At 38.1% G+C, this 18284-nt stretch overlaps 1 protein-coding gene across 6 annotated transcripts in view; it reads left to right on the plus strand.

Moving 5' to 3' along the window:
• LOC149820085 (cyclic nucleotide-gated ion channel 1-like) overlaps positions 1 to 18284 on the plus strand; it is a 117184-nt gene that overhangs the window by 21774 nt on the left and 77126 nt on the right. For all 6 annotated transcript variants that reach the window (XM_089982365.1, XM_089982370.1, XM_089982368.1 and 3 more), the window contains one exon: positions 14269 to 14839. In XM_089982365.1, the coding sequence (XP_089838491.1) occupies positions 14269 to 14839 (571 nt within the window). The remainder of the gene's footprint in view (positions 1 to 14268; positions 14840 to 18284) is intronic.

Below are 18284 nucleotides of genomic sequence, written 5' to 3' on the forward strand. Positions count from 1 at the left end.
ATTAATTGCTTATACTGACTCTGATTGGGGAGGTGACTCTAATAACCGTCACTCCACCATTGGTTTTTGTGTATTCGTAAGAGACTCACTAATTTCGTGGAGATGCAAGAAGCAACAAAATGTGTCGCTCTCCTCAACTGAAGCTGAATATCGTGCTATGACAACTACTACCATGGAGATTGTTTGGATTCATCAACTGCTAGAAGACATGGGGATCACAATAGAAGGACCCACCAAGCTGTGTTGCGACAACAAGAGTGCAATCTACATTGCGAAAAATCACACCTTTCATGAGCGGACTAAACACATCGAAATGGACTGTCACTATGTTTGTGAAGCATATCTTCAATGAGTCATTGATCTCCCTTATGTCACGTCCGAATATCAGTTGACAGATTTCTTTACTAAAGCCTTGTGCGCTTCGTGGTTCAACTTCCTTCTTGGCAAACTATCGATCATCTTGCCCTAAGTTTGACGGGGGGTGTTAAATTATGTAAATCAAACTTGTAATTTCGTATATATATTTTATATATATATATAAGGTAATACATATACATATATTATATATATGTATATGTATTTACCTATTATATATATAAAATATATATATTCCTATCTTTAGTCTTAGGGGTAGTTTAGGCATTTTACACATTCTTTTTCGTGAATATGTTTTGTATTTTCCTTTTTCTTTTAATAAATGCATTGTACTTACCTTGGGAGGGGCCCAACACACTAGTCGTTGGACCCCTCCAACGGTCACATTTGTGACCGTTGGAGGGGCTCCAACGACTATGTGGAGCCCCTTCCAAGGTCTCCTAATGCCCTATAAATATGGGCACTCCTTCTTGTATTTCTCTCAAGGGTGTTCGGGATTATTGCCCAACCTTTTATTGTTTATGAATCTTATGAGTGCATTTGCACATTTGTGATTTCGTGTTTTGTGCTTTTGTGCACAAGTGTTCCAAGTGTTCTTGGTGTGTGAATGTTCATACATTTATTCTCAAGAATATCGTTCCATCGATTATAGTATCTTGTTAAAGATACTTTCACATGGTATCAGAGCCTCGTTGAAGAAGAAGAATTGCGATTCTCCTCCGTTTGAGTATCTTGAAAAGCGTGCCTTCAAGCTTTTTGAGATTGAAGTGGATCTTCCTCGGGCAATATTTTAGAAACCTCTTTTATCAAGAAAGACGCGGAAAATACTTGAGGTACATATTATTGCTTGTCTTCTTTCCTCTCTAATGGGCGAAAAAGACTCTCATTTCTCTCTTGGATTTAAGCTTAATGGCTCAAACTATCATATTTGGGCCGGTAATATGGAAGCCCATATTAAAGGAAATGGGCTTTGGGGTTACATTCATGAATCAATACCGGAACCGGAACCCAAAATCACCATCATTGAAGAAGGGGATATTAAGATCCTTGAAGGGGATGAGAGACAAAAGACTCTTGAAGAATATTCTAATAGGCATGATGATTGGGAAATGAAGAACTTCAAGATCTTATCTTGGATTTTTTCATCCGTTGAGACCAAGATAAACACCAATATTATCAAATTTAAAAAAGCTTCCGAAGCTTGGTTGTATCTTGAGAAAATGTACACTTCAAGAGACTTATCTCACAAGTACTTTCTCCAAAAGAGGGCTTTGACCCTCCAACAAAATGATATGACCATTCGGGAGTACTTTGCCGAATTATCCTCTATTTGGGATGAGCTTGCCATCCTTGAACCAAAATGGAGTGGAGAAGCAATCAAATTGAGGCACAAACAACTTGAGGAAGACCGGTTCTTCAATTTTCTAAATGGTCTTAGACCCGAATTTGAACAAGTTCGGTCCTTTCTTCTCTCCGCTTTTACATCTCCCTCCCTTGAAGATGTTATCACCAAGCTAAGTGGTGAAGAAACCCGTATGGGGATTAGCAAGAATAATCCTAGCATTCTTGTTACCTCTTCTACTCAAGAAGATGGTGAATTGGTTAATGCCGTGTCAAGACCGGGGAATAACGTGAAGACCTATAGACCTCCTCATTTCAAGAACCAAGGAGGAAATGATCGGTATGGCAAAATGGACTATAGCAAGTTGACTTGCCACTTTTGTAAAGAACCAGGACATATCAAACCTATATGTCCTAAATGGAAAAAATTAATTGCAACGGCTATGGCATCCCAAGCAGAAGAACGACCTTCATCAAGTGAGTCTCTTTCCCTTCAACAAATCGTAGAAGCTTTACAACCTCTTCTCAAGAGAGGCATTTCCGGAGCCACCATGTCATCTTCTTCCCCCGGTAAGACATCTTGGCTTTTAGATTCCGGGGCATCCTTTCACATGACCCCAAGTACTTGCTCTCTTTTAAAATTTTCTAAAAATTCTCTTCCATCCTTTGTCTCAACCGCGGATGGAACACCTCTTGAGATTAAAGGAATAGGCAATTTTGAAAGACAAGATTTTTTTGTTCCAAAAATTTGTCTTATCCCAAAACTTAATTTAAATCTTCTTTCCGTCTCCCAACTCTCGGACCATGATTGCGATATAAAGTTCTCTTTTAATAAATGTTGGATACATGATCGCCAGTCCGGGAGATTGATTGGGGAAGGCTCTAGAAGAGGAGACCTCTACTACGTTGATTTTCTTCAAGTTCCCAAGAGTCAATTTTGTAATGTTGTTCAAAACAAAGATATTCATGTATGACGTAAGAGATTGGGTCATCCCAATATTGTTGAAATCTCCTATTTGCCTTTTATTAAACATCTTTGTAAAAGTGATTTTATATGTAATGAATGTATTCTTGGGAAAATGAAGTGTTTGCCTTTTTCTCAAAGATCCATGTTTACGACAAAACCATTTGAAATTGTCCATTCTGATGTATGGGGTCCGGCTCCTGTGATGTCTAAGGGAGGATTTTCATACTATGTGATTTTTGTGGATGACTAACTAGGTTTTGTTGGATTTATTTTCTTAAACATAAACATGAAATTTTTTCAACTTTTAAAAGTTTTCATATGATGATTTTAAATCAATTCAATGGATCCCTAAAAATCCTTAGGTCCGACTCTGGAGGAGAATACCTCTCAAATGAATTCAAAAGTTATCTTGAAAATTTTGGTATTCTTCACCAAAAATCTTGTCCGAAACCCCCCCCAACAAAATGGGTTAGCCGAACAAAAGCATAGGCACATCATTGAAACAACTAGGACTTTACTCATTTCACAAAACATTCCAAAGAATCTCTGGGCTGAGGCAGCCCTTACCTCTGTCTATCTGATAAACAGACTTCCATCAAAAAATTTAGGCAAAATTTCTCCCTTTGAAAATTTATACGAGAAGGAACCTGATTATAGCAGGTTAAGGGTCTTTGGATGTAAATGTTTTGTTCTTATTGATAAGAATGACAAACTTTCTCCTAAGGCCATTCTTTGTGCCTTTCTTGACTATTCTGAAACGCAAAAGGGTTTTCGTTGTTATGATGTCAAAAGTGATAAACTGTATGTTTCCAGAAATGTGAGTTTTTTGGAAAATCTTAGTGGATTTGAACATTGTGAATCTCATAATGAGAATGTGGATTATTCTTTTTTATTTGATTTACTGAATAAAGACGATGATCCTAGTGATGATGAGTCAGATCAAGGTAACTTAAATGAATTTGAAATTGAGGAAAACATCCCCTTGCTCCCTTCATCACATCAACATATTGATGAAGGATTACCTAGAGACCCTATCACCTATACTCATAGAGATCGAAACAACTTTAGAAGTGCTCTTGAAAGATATGATGATACTGGTCCAAGTGCTTCTCAGAGGGAAGTAATCCCTCGTAGAACCGAAAGAAGTAGAAAGACTCCTAGGTTTATTTCCTATGACTCTTTTTCACCTAAATATAGGGCATGTCTTAGTGCCATTCATTCTTATATAGAACCTAGAAATTTTGAAGAAGCACAAAAGTGCCCTGAATGGATTAGTGCAATGGACAATGAACTTGAAGCTCTGAGAAAAGCTAAAACTTGGGAGTTTCAAAATCTTCCTAAAGGTACAAAAACAATAGGGTGCAGATGGGTCTTTAAAGTAAAGACTAAAAGTGACGGATTCCTTTAAAGATATAAAACTCGATTAGTTGCAAAAGGATATAGTCAAGAGTATGATATTGACTATGAAGAAACTTTTTGCTCCTGTAGCTCGTATGGTCACTGTCCGATGTCTTATAACCGTTGCTTCTATCAACAAGTGGAACATCTATCAAATGGATGTTAAAAATGCCTTTTTAAATAGTGATTTAAACGAAGAAGTTTATATGGATGCTCCACCTGGAATGAAGACTCCCAAGGAAAAAATGCTTCATCTTCAAAAAGCACTTTATGGTCTAAAACAAGCCCCCAAGGCCTGGTATGATAAGTTTAACTCTGTAATGATCGAAAATGGATTTGTTTTTGGATTTACTGACACTGCTCTATTTGTTAGAAAATCCAATGCAGGGATTGTGATTTTATTATTATATGTTGATGACATGCTCATCACTGGGAGTGATTCTAACGGGGTTAAAAGTATAAAATCTATCTTGAAAGATAAATTTGAAATGTCTGATTTGGGTTTTCTAACTTACTTTTTGGGGATTGAAGTAACATACTCTCCTAGAGGATATTTCTTATCTCAAACTAAGCTTGCTTCTGAGATCATTGACAGGTCAGGTATTACAGATGAGAAGCTTTGCGAAACTCCTGCAGTAGTAGGGGTAAAAATGAAAATTGATGATGTGGTTCCTCTTTCGGATCCTACACCCTACAGACAGCTTGTAGGATCTTTGATGTATCTGAGTATTACCATACCAGATATATCCCATGCAGTTAATACTGTAAGTCAGTTTCAGCATGCGCCTACATCAGTTCACATGAGTGCCATCTTGTGAGTCGTAAGATACATAAAGGGTACTCTAAATAAGGGAGTTTTTCTGTCCTCTTCATCTAATTTAAAATTAATTGCTTATACTGACTCTGATTGGGGAGGTGACTCTAATAACCGTCACTCCACCATTGGTTTTTGTGTATTCGTAAGAGACTCACTAATTTCGTGGAGATGCAAGAAGCAACAAAATGTGTCGCTCTCCTCAACTGAAGCTGAATATCGTGCTATGACAACTACTACCATGGAGATTGTTTGGATTCATCAACTGCTAGAAGACATGGGGATCACAATAGAAGGACCCACCAAGCTGTGTTGCGACAACAAGAGTGCAATCTACATTGCGAAAAATCACACCTTTCATGAGCGGACTAAACACATCGAAATGGACTGTCACTATGTTTGTGAAGCATATCTTCAATGAGTCATTGATCTCCCTTATGTCACGTCCGAATATCAGTTGACAGATTTCTTTACTAAAGCCTTGTGCGCTTCGTGGTTCAACTTCCTTCTTGGCAAACTATCGATCATCTTGCCCTAAGTTTGACGGGGGGTGTTAAATTATGTAAATCAAACTTGTAATTTCGTATATATATTTTATATATATATATAAGGTAATACATATACATATATTATATATATGTATATGTATTTACCTATTATATATATAAAATATATATATTCCTATCTTTAGTCTTAGGGGTAGTTTAGGCATTTTACACATTCTTTTTCGTGAATATGTTTTGTATTTTCCTTTTTCTTTTAATAAATGCATTGTACTTACCTTGGGAGGGGCCCAACACACTAGTCGTTGGACCCCTCCAACGGTCACATTTGTGACCGTTGGAGGGGCTCCAACGACTATGTGGAGCCCCTTCCAAGGTCTCCTAATGCCCTATAAATATGGGCACTCCTTCTTGTATTTCTCTCAAGGGTGTTCGGGATTATTGCCCAACCTTTTATTGTTTATGAATCTTATGAGTGCATTTGCACATTTGTGATTTCGTGTTTTGTGCTTTTGTGCACAAGTGTTCCAAGTGTTCTTGGTGTGTGAATGTTCATACATTTATTCTCAAGAATATCGTTCCATCGATTATAGTATCTTGTTAAAGATACTTTCACATGGTATCAGAGCCTCGTTGAAGAAGAAGAATTGCGATTCTCCTCCGTTTGAGTATCTTGAAAAGCGTGCCTTCAAGCTTTTTGAGATTGAAGTGGATCTTCCTCGGGCAATATTTTAGAAACCTCTTTTATCAAGAAAGACGCGGAAAATACTTGAGGTACATATTATTGCTTGTCTTCTTTCCTCTCTAATGGGCGAAAAAGACTCTCATTTCTCTCTTGGATTTAAGCTTAATGGCTCAAACTATCATATTTGGGCCGGTAATATGGAAGCCCATATTAAAGGAAATGGGCTTTGGGGTTACATTCATGAATCAATACCGGAACCGGAACCCAAAATCACCATCATTGAAGAAGGGGATATTAAGATCCTTGAAGGGGATGAGAGACAAAAGACTCTTGAAGAATATTCTAATAGGCATGATGATTGGGAAATGAAGAACTTCAAGATCTTATCTTGGATTTTTTCATCCGTTGAGACCAAGATAAACACCAATATTATCAAATTTAAAAAAGCTTCCGAAGCTTGGTTGTATCTTGAGAAAATGTACACTTCAAGAGACTTATCTCACAAGTACTTTCTCCAAAAGAGGGCTTTGACCCTCCAACAAAATGATATGACCATTCGGGAGTACTTTGCCGAATTATCCTCTATTTGGGATGAGCTTGCCATCCTTGAACCAAAATGGAGTGGAGAAGCAATCAAATTGAGGCACAAACAACTTGAGGAAGACCGGTTCTTCAATTTTCTAAATGGTCTTAGACCCGAATTTGAACAAGTTCGGTCCTTTCTTCTCTCCGCTTTTACATCGCCCTCCCTTGAAGATGTTATCACCAAGCTAAGTGGTGAAGAAACCCGTATGGGGATTAGCAAGAATAATCCTAGCATTCTTGTTACCTCTTCTACTCAAGAAGATGGTGAATTGGTTAATGCCGTGTCAAGACCGGGGAATAACGTGAAGACCTATAGACCTCCTCATTTCAAGAACCAAGGAGGAAATGATCGGTATGGCAAAATGGACTATAGCAAGTTGACTTGCCACTTTTGTAAAGAACCAGGACATATCAAACCTATATGTCCTAAATGGAAAAAATTAATTGCAACGGCTATGGCATCCCAAGCAGAAGAACGACCTTCATCAAGTGAGTCTCTTTCCCTTCAACAAATCGTAGAAGCTTTACAACCTCTTCTCAAGAGAGGCATTTCCGGAGCCACCATGTCATCTTCTTCCCCCGGTAAGACATCTTGGCTTTTAGATTCCGGGGCATCCTTTCACATGACCCCAAGTACTTGCTCTCTTTTAAAATTTTCTAAAAATTCTCTTCCATCCTTTGTCTCAACCGCGGATGGAACACCTCTTGAGATTAAAGGAATAGGCAATTTTGAAAGACAAGATTTTTTTGTTCCAAAAATTTGTCTTATCCCAAAACTTAATTTAAATCTTCTTTCCGTCTCCCAACTCTCGGACCATGATTGCGATATAAAGTTCTCTTTTAATAAATGTTGGATACATGATCGCCAGTCCGGGAGATTGATTGGGGAAGGCTCTAGAAGAGGAGACCTCTACTACGTTGATTTTCTTCAAGTTCCCAAGAGTCAATTTTGTAATGTTGTTCAAAACAAAGATATTCATGTATGACGTAAGAGATTGGGTCATCCCAATATTGTTGAAATCTCCTATTTGCCTTTTATTAAACATCTTTGTAAAAGTGATTTTATATGTAATGAATGTATTCTTGGGAAAATGAAGTGTTTGCCTTTTTCTCAAAGATCCATGTTTACGACAAAACCATTTGAAATTGTCCATTCTGATGTATGGGGTCCGGCTCCTGTGATGTCTAAGGGAGGATTTTCATACTATGTGATTTTTGTGGATGACTAACTAGGTTTTGTTGGATTTATTTTCTTAAACATAAACATGAAATTTTTTCAACTTTTAAAAGTTTTCATATGATGATTTTAAATCAATTCAATGGATCCCTAAAAATCCTTAGGTCCGACTCTGGAGGAGAATACCTCTCAAATGAATTCAAAAGTTATCTTGAAAATTTTGGTATTCTTCACCAAAAATCTTGTCCGAAACCCCCCCCAACAAAATGGGTTAGCCGAACAAAAGCATAGGCAAAATTTCTCCCTTTGAAAATTTATACGAGAAGGAACCTGATTATAGCAGGTTAAGGGTCTTTGGATGTAAATGTTTTGTTCTTATTGATAAGAATGACAAACTTTCTCCTAAGGCCATTCTTTGTGCCTTTCTTGACTATTCTGAAACGCAAAAGGGTTTTCGTTGTTATGATGTCAAAAGTGATAAACTGTATGTTTCCAGAAATGTGAGTTTTTTGGAAAATCTTAGTGGATTTGAACATTGTGAATCTCATAATGAGAATGTGGATTATTCTTTTTTATTTGATTTACTGAATAAAGACGATGATCCTAGTGATGATGAGTCAGATCAAGGTAACTTAAATGAATTTGAAATTGAGGAAAACATCCCCTTGCTCCCTTCATCACATCAACATATTGATGAAGGATTACCTAGAGACCCTATCACCTATACTCATAGAGATCGAAACAACTTTAGAAGTGCTCTTGAAAGATATGATGATACTGGTCCAAGTGCTTCTCAGAGGGAAGTAATCCCTCGTAGAACCGAAAGAAGTAGAAAGACTCCTAGGTTTATTTCCTATGACTCTTTTTCACCTAAATATAGGGCATGTCTTAGTGCCATTCATTCTTATATAGAACCTAGAAATTTTGAAGAAGCACAAAAGTGCCCTGAATGGATTAGTGCAATGGACAATGAACTTGAAGCTCTGAGAAAAGCTAAAACTTGGGAGTTTCAAAATCTTCCTAAAGGTACAAAAACAATAGGGTGCAGATGGGTCTTTAAAGTAAAGACTAAAAGTGACGGATTCCTTTAAAGATATAAAACTCGATTAGTTGCAAAAGGATATAGTCAAGAGTATGATATTGACTATGAAGAAACTTTTTGCTCCTGTAGCTCGTATGGTCACTGTCCGATGTCTTATAACCGTTGCTTCTATCAACAAGTGGAACATCTATCAAATGGATGTTAAAAATGCCTTTTTAAATAGTGATTTAAACGAAGAAGTTTATATGGATGCTCCACCTGGAATGAAGACTCCCAAGGAAAAAATGCTTCATCTTCAAAAAGCACTTTATGGTCTAAAACAAGCCCCCAAGGCCTGGTATGATAAGTTTAACTCTGTAATGATCGAAAATGGATTTGTTTTTGGATTTACTGACACTGCTCTATTTGTTAGAAAATCCAATGCAGGGATTGTGATTTTATTATTATATGTTGATGACATGCTCATCACTGGGAGTGATTCTAACGGGGTTAAAAGTATAAAATCTATCTTGAAAGATAAATTTGAAATGTCTGATTTGGGTTTTCTAACTTACTTTTTGGGGATTGAAGTAACATACTCTCCTAGAGGATATTTCTTATCTCAAACTAAGCTTGCTTCTGAGATCATTGACAGGTCAGGTATTACAGATGAGAAGCTTTGCGAAACTCCTGCAGTAGTAGGGGTAAAAATGAAAATTGATGATGTGGTTCCTCTTTCGGATCCTACACCCTACAGACAGCTTGTAGGATCTTTGATGTATCTGAGTATTACCATACCAGATATATCCCATGCAGTTAATACTGTAAGTCAGTTTCAGCATGCGCCTACATCAGTTCACATGAGTGCCATCTTGTGAGTCGTAAGATACATAAAGGGTACTCTAAATAAGGGAGTTTTTCTGTCCTCTTCATCTAATTTAAAATTAATTGCTTATACTGACTCTGATTGGGGAGGTGACTCTAATAACCGTCACTCCACCATTGGTTTTTGTGTATTCGTAAGAGACTCACTAATTTCGTGGAGATGCAAGAATCAACAAAATGTGTCGCTCTCCTCAACTGAAGCTGAATATCGTGCTATGACAACTACTACCATGGAGATTGTTTGGATTCATCAACTGCTAGAAGACATGGGGATCACAATAGAAGGACCCACCAAGCTGTGTTGCGACAACAAGAGTGCAATCTACATTGCGAAAAATCACACCTTTCATGAGCGGACTAAACACATCGAAATGGACTGTCACTATGTTTGTGAAGCATATCTTCAATGAGTCATTGATCTCCCTTATGTCACGTCCGAATATCAGTTGACAGATTTCTTTACTAAAGCCTTGTGCGCTTCGTGGTTCAACTTCCTTCTTGGCAAACTATCGATCATCTTGCCCTAAGTTTGACGGGGGGTGTTAAATTATGTAAATCAAACTTGTAATTTCGTATATATATTTTATATATATATATAAGGTAATACATATACATATATTATATATATGTATATGTATTTACCTATTATATATATAAAATATATATATTCCTATCTTTAGTCTTAGGGGTAGTTTAGGCATTTTACACATTCTTTTTCGTGAATATGTTTTGTATTTTCCTTTTTCTTTTAATAAATGCATTGTACTTACCTTGGGAGGGGCCCAACACACTAGTCGTTGGACCCCTCCAACGGTCACATTTGTGACCGTTGGAGGGGCTCCAACGACTATGTGGAGCCCCTTCCAAGGTCTCCTAATGCCCTATAAATATGGGCACTCCTTCTTGTATTTCTCTCAAGGGTGTTCGGGATTATTGCCCAACCTTTTATTGTTTATGAATCTTATGAGTGCATTTGCACATTTGTGATTTCGTGTTTTGTGCTTTTGTGCATAAGTGTTCCAAGTGTTCTTGGTGTGTGTATGTTCATACATTTATTCTCAAGAATATCGCTCCATTGATTATAGTATCTTGTTAAAGATACTTTCACAATTACATGTGCCTCATATCATTAAATATTCTAAGACTCAATAGCCCAAGTACCCGACTTTTCACATTGCCATTCATGGCATGAGCATCATACTTACCCATTCAGGGTAATTAGGTATTTTATTAGCTCAATATAATCCCAACTCATTCATTATGTTCTCATGCCTTTAAATTCATCGAGCATCTTGTTTGTGAAGGTGATAACCAACAATTTATGTGTGCATGTATTTTGCATAACTTGATGCACTTTCAACTCTTCATAGGTTCTCATCAACCTCTTGCCCGTTCAAGAGCGATACCATGTACATGCATGTTTTTCCATGCTTTACAGTACAAAATAATTACATGCCACACATACATATGTGCACTATAGCACCAAATTGGTTCCTTGAAGCTCAAGTTCATTTATGAGCATCACAAGTGCATGCATGCATTTCATGACTTATAGCACTGCATAATAAATTCTCTATGTACATAACCATAACATCAACATATGCATCAAATTCGATTTTCTGTGCACATAAACATGACACAAAAAACGTGCCTTAAATCTGATCTTCTGTCCACATAATCATGACACAATTCACATACATCAAATTTGTTTTTTTATGCACATAGGCATGACACAATTCACATACATCAATTCTGACAAATCATATACATTAAATCTAATTTTTTGTGCACATATGCATGAGATAATACATATCAATATAAACTTAATTTCTGTGCTCATAAACACAACACCTATAAAGTTCGTGAATTTTTATGGGTTCTTCAGAATATATATATATATATATATATATATATTATGGATTGAGTTGGGGCCAAATGGACCCAACACAATCCAACCCCCCCCCCCCCCCCCCCCCCCCCCCTCTAACCCAAAATTTTTGGGTTGGACAGGATCCGAGTTGGATTTCGACATACCAGTCGACATCCCGCCCTCCTCGCGTTACATTATTTAACCCCCCCCCCCCCCCCCCCACAAGGGGGAGGGGGGTTCTTTTTAAACAGAGCCTGACCCTCACCCCGTCTCTCTCTCCCTCTCACTCTGCGTTTCTCCCTCGTCGGAGCACGTGTCTTGCCAGGAGTCTCTCGATTTTGCCCTGCTGCCTGTTTTGATTTCTCCGCCCCTCCTACCTGTCTCAATTTTTTCGGCAGGAGGGCGCCGCTCTGCTGCCTAATCTCGATTTTCTCGGCAGGAGAGCGCCGCCCTATTGCCTATCTCAGTTTTTCCAGTAGGAGGGTGTCACCCTCCTGCCTGTCTTCTTTTTTCGGCGGGAGGGCGCCACCCTCCTGCTTGGACCTATCCACCGAGCTGAGCTCGGTTTGAACTGAGCCCAGCTCGGTTCCTTCAGTAGAAGGACCAAGCCTAGGCTTGGTCCTGTCTCATTTTGGGGCCAGACCCGACTCAGCGTAATAGTTGAGCCCTCTGTCCCTCCGTCCCCTTTCTTGCTGCGCTCAAACAACAACTCCTAGTGCTGCTTATGTCTCGAGCATGGTTGAGCCGAGCAAAACTCGGCTATCATCGAGCGCAGCCCGGGTTGGTCCAGTACCCTGTGCCGAATCGTGCGTGCCAAATTTTAACTCGTTTTCACCAAGTCAGTCAGGCTTGCCTGCCCTCCCTTTGGCCTGCTTGGTCAGGTGTCGTCGGGCTAAGCTCATCTTGCATCGAACTCGGTTTAGTCCGATTGACTCAAACTGGGTTCGGGTTCAACCCCTATGATACAGTCATCACTTATTATGTTAAATTAAGTTTATTATATCATTCTATTCGAAGTACGATAAAAACCATTTACAACATACCATTCGACATGATGAACAAGACTACATATTTCTGGCATGGTTTTCGAGGCACGAACAATATTATAACTTATTACTCGGAATCACCAGAGATCTAGACCATCTTTGAGGTAGGAAAAAGTTGCATGCAAGAACAATGTCAGAACACTTCTAATATATATATATATGCTTTTAACTCAAGGGCACAATTTTGCGTATTCTTGTCAATTTTAAATTATGTCATTTACTTTGCCGTCGTGCTGCAATGTGTCGCACCCGCATTTTTTGCAATTTTAAACTATATATATATATATATATATATATATATATATATATATATATATATATATATATATATATATATATATATATATATATATATATATATATATATATATATATATATATATATATATATATATATATATATAGGCGAGTCCCCGTGTCCAAATTTTTTGAAATTGCGCTGCACCCGTGTCGCACCCGCACCCATGTGACATAGGTTTAAACCCAAACTCCAATGGGGCGACCCACACTTGGGGCACCATCTAGGTCTAAATGCTATTACTTAGACCCAATTTAATTCTTAATGGTTATTCAAACCCTAATTAAATTTAAAATATAAATTAAATACAATCTAAATTTAAAATTGCAAATCATATTTAGGGCAAAATTCTACTTTTATTTATTTAATAATTATAGAAAAATCATAGAAAATTCTTGGGTATTACAAAGTTAACCACACTAAGGTCCATTTCTGTCTAAAAGTAGATTGAGTTAACCCTAACCAAGTCCAATTTTATCTATATTATACATATATAAATACATAAATGCGTGCACACACACACACACACACACACACACACACATATATATATATATATCAGAACCTCTGCACCACAATTTTTTGAAATTGCCATGTCGCACCCTCCACACCCACCCACACCTATGTGACATAGATTAATAACTGGCAGGGTCCATGTTGCTTTCTCTTGGGTTTGCACCTATTAGCCCAAGTCTTCTATTTGGGTCATGCTCTTATGTCGATACATGATTTGATAAGCTTATTGAAAACTTCATTTCTACCCTGGGTTCAACTAGCTGGTCCATTTTGGGCCATGTACCCAAAAGCTCATTGTCCACCTCTTTTTATTAGGTTCCGATAAGCGACTTCCTTTGTGACTTTTCATCATATGTGAAGATGCTAGAAATATTGTTTTTCCTTGTGGTAAAAAAAATCACCATTTAAGTGCATATTCCTTGTATTCATTGGTCTGCTAAGTTTTTAACTAGCATGACCTCAATGTTGTGCTTGAAAAGATCTTATGTCATTATTTTATATCTTTAGCAGCTTTGGGTCATACTCTTGTATATGATGCAACCATGCCATTTTCAAAACGCCACCTGAAAATACAGCAAACTCTTTACTATTAAACATGAGTGATTGAACAACTGCATCGAGGAGGAATGGATTGATTACCTTCCATATGAAATCTGTTTATGCTCCAAGCAATTCTGTTATTGGCTAGTAAAGCAATTTATACACTTTTCTAGTAAAGTTTATGATTCATGTCTTGCACTAGAAATTAACAGTGGAATAATCTTGGATTAACTATGTTTTTGATCAGGTTCCAGGATTTGAGTTCAGAGAGATCTTTCAATTCAGAAAGGAAATCTTCGGAGGAGAGATTACTTCTTGGAAGAGTTGGAAGAACACTAAGTTCATTATCTAATAGTATTCAAAAAGGTTATGAATGGGGCCATGAAGGCATACTAAAGCTTCAGGGGTCCTTTCAGTTCCATTCTCCAAGTGATTTATCCACAGAAGACTCTGGATCTAGTAAGAAAGTATTTGACCCACAGGGAAAATTTATTCAGAGGTGGAACAAGATTTTTCTTCTATCATGTGTGCTTGCAGTATCTGTGGACCCCTTGTTCTTTTATATCCCTGTCATGAGCAGCACAGAAAACTGCCTCGATTTGGATCGCAAGTTGGAAATTACAGCCTGTGTTCTGCGCTCCTTCACTGATAGCTTTTATTTACTGCACATTTTATTTAAATTTCAGACAGGATTTATTGCACCTTCATCTCGGGTGTTTGGAAGAGGAGTTTTGGTTGAGGATTTGCAGGCCATAGCTAGTCGCTATTTGTCATCATACTTTTTTATCGATATCCTAGCAGTTCTTCCCCTCCCACAGGTACTAACAGACTTTAGCATTTCATAAGGACACATGAATGCATGCTCATGTTACAAATCTTCTCTGGAACCTGCGTGAGAGAAAGAAAAGATAGGAGAAAGATAACTGCGGCTGTGAAATCGTGACCTAAAACTGTGCATATATATGTACATTACAGATATGGATCCGGGTCTGGTGTATCCAGACCCGATAAATTGAAAGGGTTACATGGCTCGGTACATGATCTTTACATGGATCGGGTCGGATCCTTTTGTAATGACCTCAATTTTGATAATTATGTATTCAAATTTATTTGAAAATAACAGGTGCTTTTCTAATTTTGGGCCTCGGATCCATTACCGGATCCATAAAAGAATGCGTAAATAACCCACAATGGTGTATTAAAACTATACTCATAATATTTAAATAAATAATTAATAGTATTTATAAGGAGAAAAAAATAAATAAAATTTAGTATATAGGGTCGGACCCACAGTTGGATCCACAGATTCAACTGAGGATCCGTCACTCGTAGGCGAAACTGGGTCCATTATTAAAATGGACCCAGCGTCGCGGGTCACGGGCTCGGACCCGGACCCGATTTCACTTACAAAGGGGGGGGGGGGGGGGAGGGGGGCGTAAAACAGAATCGTGCCTAGGGCACGATTCTTGAATGGGAAACAGAAGGGGGAGGGGGGTTACGCAGGGCGTAACCAACCCCGCGCCCCGCGATAAAAGGGAGTGGAGAGAGGGTTTTGCCCTCTTCACTCGGGCTCTCTCTCTCTTCCCCCATCTCTCCTCGTCTCCCTCTGTCTGTGTGCGTGCGCCGGAGGGTAGAAGATCGCCGACGAGCTGCGACAACCCACGTCCACCATCGCCGACTTCCAGCGAGCTCCCTGTCACGGCAGCCGCAAGAAGCGACGCCAGTCGATCCTGTTTCGCGTCCCCAGCCTCCGATCACCGGATAAGGTACGGTTCTTCTTCGAACCTGGGTGAGGAATCGAACAGGGGTTCGATTCCATACGTTGATTAGGGGGTTTTCTTGATAAGCCCTAAATCTTGAAATCGAAACAGTTGGGGGTCATTCCTTCCCTTAATTAATTCATTCTCTGGAAAACAATGATGTTCTTGATCGTATATGCTTGTGATCAGATGGTTTTTATTGTTTCACGCTTAGGTTCATTCTCTTGAGCGTGTGATTTCTTGATCATATATGCTGTTGAGCAGATTGATTCTTCTTAGTTAGATTTTGATTTTTTCTCTGTTGAGAACAGAATTTCTGTTTACAAGCACAAAATTTCGTGTGTGATCCATACAACATATCTCACATTGAAATTTCTGTAACCTCATAAAGAACCTAAGTGCTTGTATTCTTGAAACCAAGTACTTAAGGACTGTTTGGGATTTGTAGATGCGGTTGTTAATTGGCTAATTAAGCCTCTGAAATGTACTGCACATCCTGTCTTGTTAATTCCATAATGTAGCATTTTATTTTGGAATGAATATTGGATTCCCAGAATTTGAATTTTTGTTTTCAGTTTGCATTTGATTATTTTACTAATAGAAGGGGTATGTCATTTTACCCTTCCGTGGGGGACTTCTTGTTGTAATGAGTTTGGAGGATTGAAACAACTCTACTTCTTGTGAAAGTTATTTAGCTTTTATTCATTTCTTTGCTAAATAAACCATTAGTGTCCAATCTTTTTCCTACCCTATTTGTGGTTATTCATAAATTACATATTGACTGGTACTATCAAGAAGGAATTCGATTGTTATTTAAACTGCATATGTGAGGGTCGTTTCATGTTGAACTGAAATTGATAATCTTATCATGAAACTGCATCTTTGTGGGCTTGTTTTCCTTTCACTTATGATTTGACTAAGGTATATTCATTTGGTTATTATATGAATAGCCGATGGGGTTATATGCTTTATAATATGAAATTCAATATAAAGTGACATTGAGAGTATTACTTGCTGGACTGAATTGGCTATATTTCTAGCTAGGAGGTTGGCGGGTCTGGGATTGGTAAGCCCGACTAACTTCCCTAGCATATGGCAAAGCTTACGCTTTTGCCCAGTAATTATGTAAATGTTGTTTTGCTTTTCATCATACTAGTGAAATCTGGAATGTGAGCATGACTTGGTTATTGATAATTCTTCTTGAGCATGAATGCTTGATTCATTATGTAAAATGGTACATGAACGCTCACTCAAAAGAAGACATGGATTTGGTTAATGCCCATATGTGATATAGGTAACACACATATTGAAAATGCATATGAATGCATTATGACATGCATATGTTTGGGTGTATGATTGCATAAGTGCACATGCTTTTGGCACTATTGGCCTAGTGTTACGAATAAAACACTAATTTGGTTTTATTATGTGGTGCATTGATGGCCTAAATGGACCATTATCGGCCTGGAGAGCCGTGAGTTTGGTTTGCTTTCACATATGTTTTAAATACATCACTTGAACCACATAAGATGCTTTGACACTTTACTACACTGTTCTGGTGGTTTATACGGGCTAGAGTCCCGAATGGGTCCCTGTAAAGGAGGATGCGGGGTTTTCACTTTACTTTTGCATATGTGTTGCAAACTTAAAGAAATGGACTTAATTAAAAATATAATGAACAAGAACAGTGTAATATACATTCTGGGATATCTCATCTGGAGTATGAGAATCTTAGATATCCGGTCTTGGGGAGACTGTGAGGATACAAAAACTCCGTGTGTGTGAATTTGGTCCCCAGAACCCGATATTGAGGTTATTTCTCCTGGCCACGGTTTTAGGGAGAGTCCGCCACTTTACCCGGGAGTGGTGTGTTTGACACAGTTGTTGTTATGGTACCAAGGAAGTGGCACTTGTGGGCGTGGGGTGTCCCTTGTGTCCCCGACATTAGATGTGGAGGTCTAATGTTCCGATGAATGACGCTGTTTCCTGATATCGGTCGAGGGCTAAGTTGGAACTCAGTAATAAAATACAAATTGTGTGTTAAGCTACCCTGGGAACCTACTTGACCTCGGGGTTTGTACCCGTTTGGTGTATCCGCAAACAACTGTAATTAAAAAAAGGAACTTAAGGATGTGTGCATCTAATAGGGCATGCATATGGAAATATGAAACTAAAATGAAAGATAATAGAAGAAATCATGCATTGCACATAATCATGCATTTTTCTGTTATGCATTAGATCATGCATGATTGAATCATTCTTGATATCATGACATCATTTGGTGGTAGCATATGATTTACTTTGTGAAATCATGCTGAAAGGTTTGATTATTTCGTTATTGATATATGACACTGCTTTACTATTCTTGACTGGTGAGTATATGCAATTATTGGTAGTTATGGATATTTGAATGTTGCAAATTTTATATCTGCACTCACTCAAATCATTGCATGAAATCTTATCCATGTTCTTTCTCTCACCTAGTTTCTTTAGAAGTAGCTGT

Source organism: Nuphar pumila, chromosome 12, assembly GCF_984573655.1.
Source record: "Nuphar pumila chromosome 12, dmNupPumi1.hap1.1, whole genome shotgun sequence".
Lineage (NCBI taxonomy): Eukaryota > Viridiplantae > Streptophyta > Magnoliopsida > Nymphaeales > Nymphaeaceae > Nuphar > Nuphar pumila.